Source organism: Montipora foliosa, chromosome 6 (genome assembly GCF_036669935.1).
Source record: "Montipora foliosa isolate CH-2021 chromosome 6, ASM3666993v2, whole genome shotgun sequence".
Taxonomy (NCBI): domain Eukaryota; kingdom Metazoa; phylum Cnidaria; class Anthozoa; order Scleractinia; family Acroporidae; genus Montipora; species Montipora foliosa.
The window spans coordinates 47,835,163-47,837,662 of NC_090874.1; the positions used below are offsets into that span (position 1 = coordinate 47,835,163).

At 40.1% G+C, this 2,500-nt stretch overlaps 1 protein-coding gene across 1 annotated transcript in view; it reads left to right on the forward strand.

Moving 5' to 3' along the window:
• The window catches only part of LOC138007532 (beta-1,3-galactosyltransferase 5-like), a 2,012-nt gene extending 842 nt beyond the window's left edge, over window positions 1–1,170 (forward strand). The window contains exon 1 of the mRNA XM_068854505.1: window positions 1–1,170. This exon is cut by the window's left edge and continues 842 nt beyond it. Within this exon, the coding sequence (XP_068710606.1) occupies window positions 1–247 (247 nt within the window). The 3' untranslated portion in view covers window positions 248–1,170.
• The last annotated feature ends 1,330 nt before the right edge of the window (window positions 1,171–2,500 follow it).

Genomic DNA, 2,500 nt, shown 5'->3' on the forward strand with positions numbered 1-2,500 from the left:
CGTATTATCACGGGATGTGGTCGAAAGATTTATGACCTACTTTGACTATTTGAGGCCACTTAAGATTGACGACGCATATATCGGTTTACTTGCTGATCGGGCTGGTATCAAAGTGACTCACAATTCTGATTTCCGAATGTATGAGGACAAGTGTGAATATAAGATCACCACACTAGTGCAACACCCTGCCAGGGGCGACTGTGCTGTCAAGCTTTATAACAAAATGATCGACAATATTTTGGCTTGATAAGTATTTGTTGTTGGCAGAAGGGAACCCTATTCCTGAAGGGTGTTTCATCTAACCTAAACTGGCAAGCTTGATTCCAAAGTATCTGGGAAATTCAGCATTTTGTCCTCAGAGACAGTCAGAGACTGTGAATCTTCTGACAAGACCCAAGAATAGAGACCCAAGAATAGTGACTATTACCCCCGGGGGGGGTACTTTAGGAATTTCTAGGTGGGGATGTGCCGCTGGGACCCTGGAACCCTTAGCCTATACCAGAGCAAGTTCAGCTGAATTTTGCTACCCTATACTAGAGTAAACTCCCACCGATTTCTGTCTAAAAACCGATACTTGAGAGTTAATAATATCCAGAAGTTTCTCATGATAGCCATTTATCGACACTGTTGAGGCTGAGTTGCGCAAATTTAAACTTTGCCGACTCGACTTTTTAATATTTTTGAGCGGGAATTTCTGGTTTCCTTAGTCTTGATAAAATCTTCAAGCGACTGGTCAGTTTCGTGAAAAATGATACCCTATTCTAGACCCAAACGCTCTGATTTATATACCCTATGCTAGAGTAAACTGCTTGAAAACCATACCCTTCACAGCGGCACATACCTATATAGCCCATATATGGCAGTACCCCCCCCCCGGGCTGTTACCATTAAGTCAGCAAATCATTAACTTTGGGCTCTTCTGTCAATCCACAGAAATTTGAGATAATAGTGGTGGCCACTATTTACAAAATATGACAAAATAATAATGGATCGTTACTAGAACTGTGTGTTTTTTGGAGTAGACCATAGGTTACTATCCACAGTGCTAACTGAACAGTTTTATTTTCACGGCTCCTGTGCACAAAACTAAATGTTTAACAAACAAGTGCGAGTTTTTCACCAGGGTTTTGAAACATAAGAAAACTGACCAAAACGTTCGAAAATTTGGAACTTTTGTTGTTTTGGAGTGGTTGAAAACCCCACCGAAGTAAGATTAGAAGGAAGAGATTTTTAAATGGCCTCTAAATTATTGACATTCAAATAATATTTATTTAATTAACCCAGTGACTCCCAGGGGTTCCCCATTGACGAGTAAAATCGTCTGGTGTCAGACAGAGTAAAATACTACGTATGGCCGGTTCAGGCCGGCTTGGGAGTTAACAAAGGGTTTTATTCACATACACATTCAATTTTTCCTTTCTTTTGTTAAATTAGCATACAGGTTGTGATGATATTGCATCCATGTTTAACCCTTTTTGTGCAACATTCTGTGAAATTCAAAAAATAAGCACTAACCCTTTAGGGTCTCTTTTCCTTTTTCTAACAAGGACAAGATTCCTACCCTCCCGTTTTGGCCTGAACTTTTCCTTTTTGGTGAATACTTCCAGCCTCCCATTTTCACTTAATATTCTCCTGCTTTTTGAAACCTTTCCTAGCAAATGAAAGAGAATGCTTCCTTAGTTTAAGCAGTCTTGTTAGCAATTCTTTTCCATTTTTTGCAGGAAATGGCATCCTAGAGGCACATATCTATAAAATTTTCAAGGGAGCAAGCAAATGTGTCAAATGGGCTGGTGCCTCATGGAAATCCTATGGTTTTGGCCAAGTTTTTTATAAAACACAAATAGTCAAAGAAGTGTTACTTATTTTATTTCTTTTTTTAGTTTGCATTTGGGGTAAACATATTGCTGAACTAGCGCAGTGTTATATGTATCCCTTTGATTTGTGACCAAAGCACAACTTTGTCATATATGCATTAACAGGTTGTTAATATTCTGAATTGTCAGGTCCACTCCAGGAGGCCCTGACAGGGTAAATTCCGACAAGTGACATGGCCCAAAAAGTAGCGACAGCACATAAAATGAAATTCCGACAAAACACATCCTTTCCCAGAAAAATTCCGACAGTGACGTCAAGGCAGAGAATGAGCCGATTAAACCCCGACACGAGTGATTTTAAAATTCAGACAAGCAACACGGGACGCCCCCCCCCCCCTCCCGGTCAGGGCCTCCTCCAGGGGTACACGTAATGCTGAAAACTACACTATCCACTTGATATGCAATTTTTTTGTGTTCAATTGCTGAAGAAAATTGTTTCCCTGGCAGTAACTGGCACAACTAGTGAAACAATTATTATTGTGTCAGATATATGCTAATCGATACAAATGTTGCAAAAGGAGTGCAGTGATATCTGTATTCCTTCCAATACAAAGGACTGGTTTGTTTTATTCCTTTATAGAAGGGGAGGGGGGTAAGAACTAGACACATCACTGGCAGCCATATTC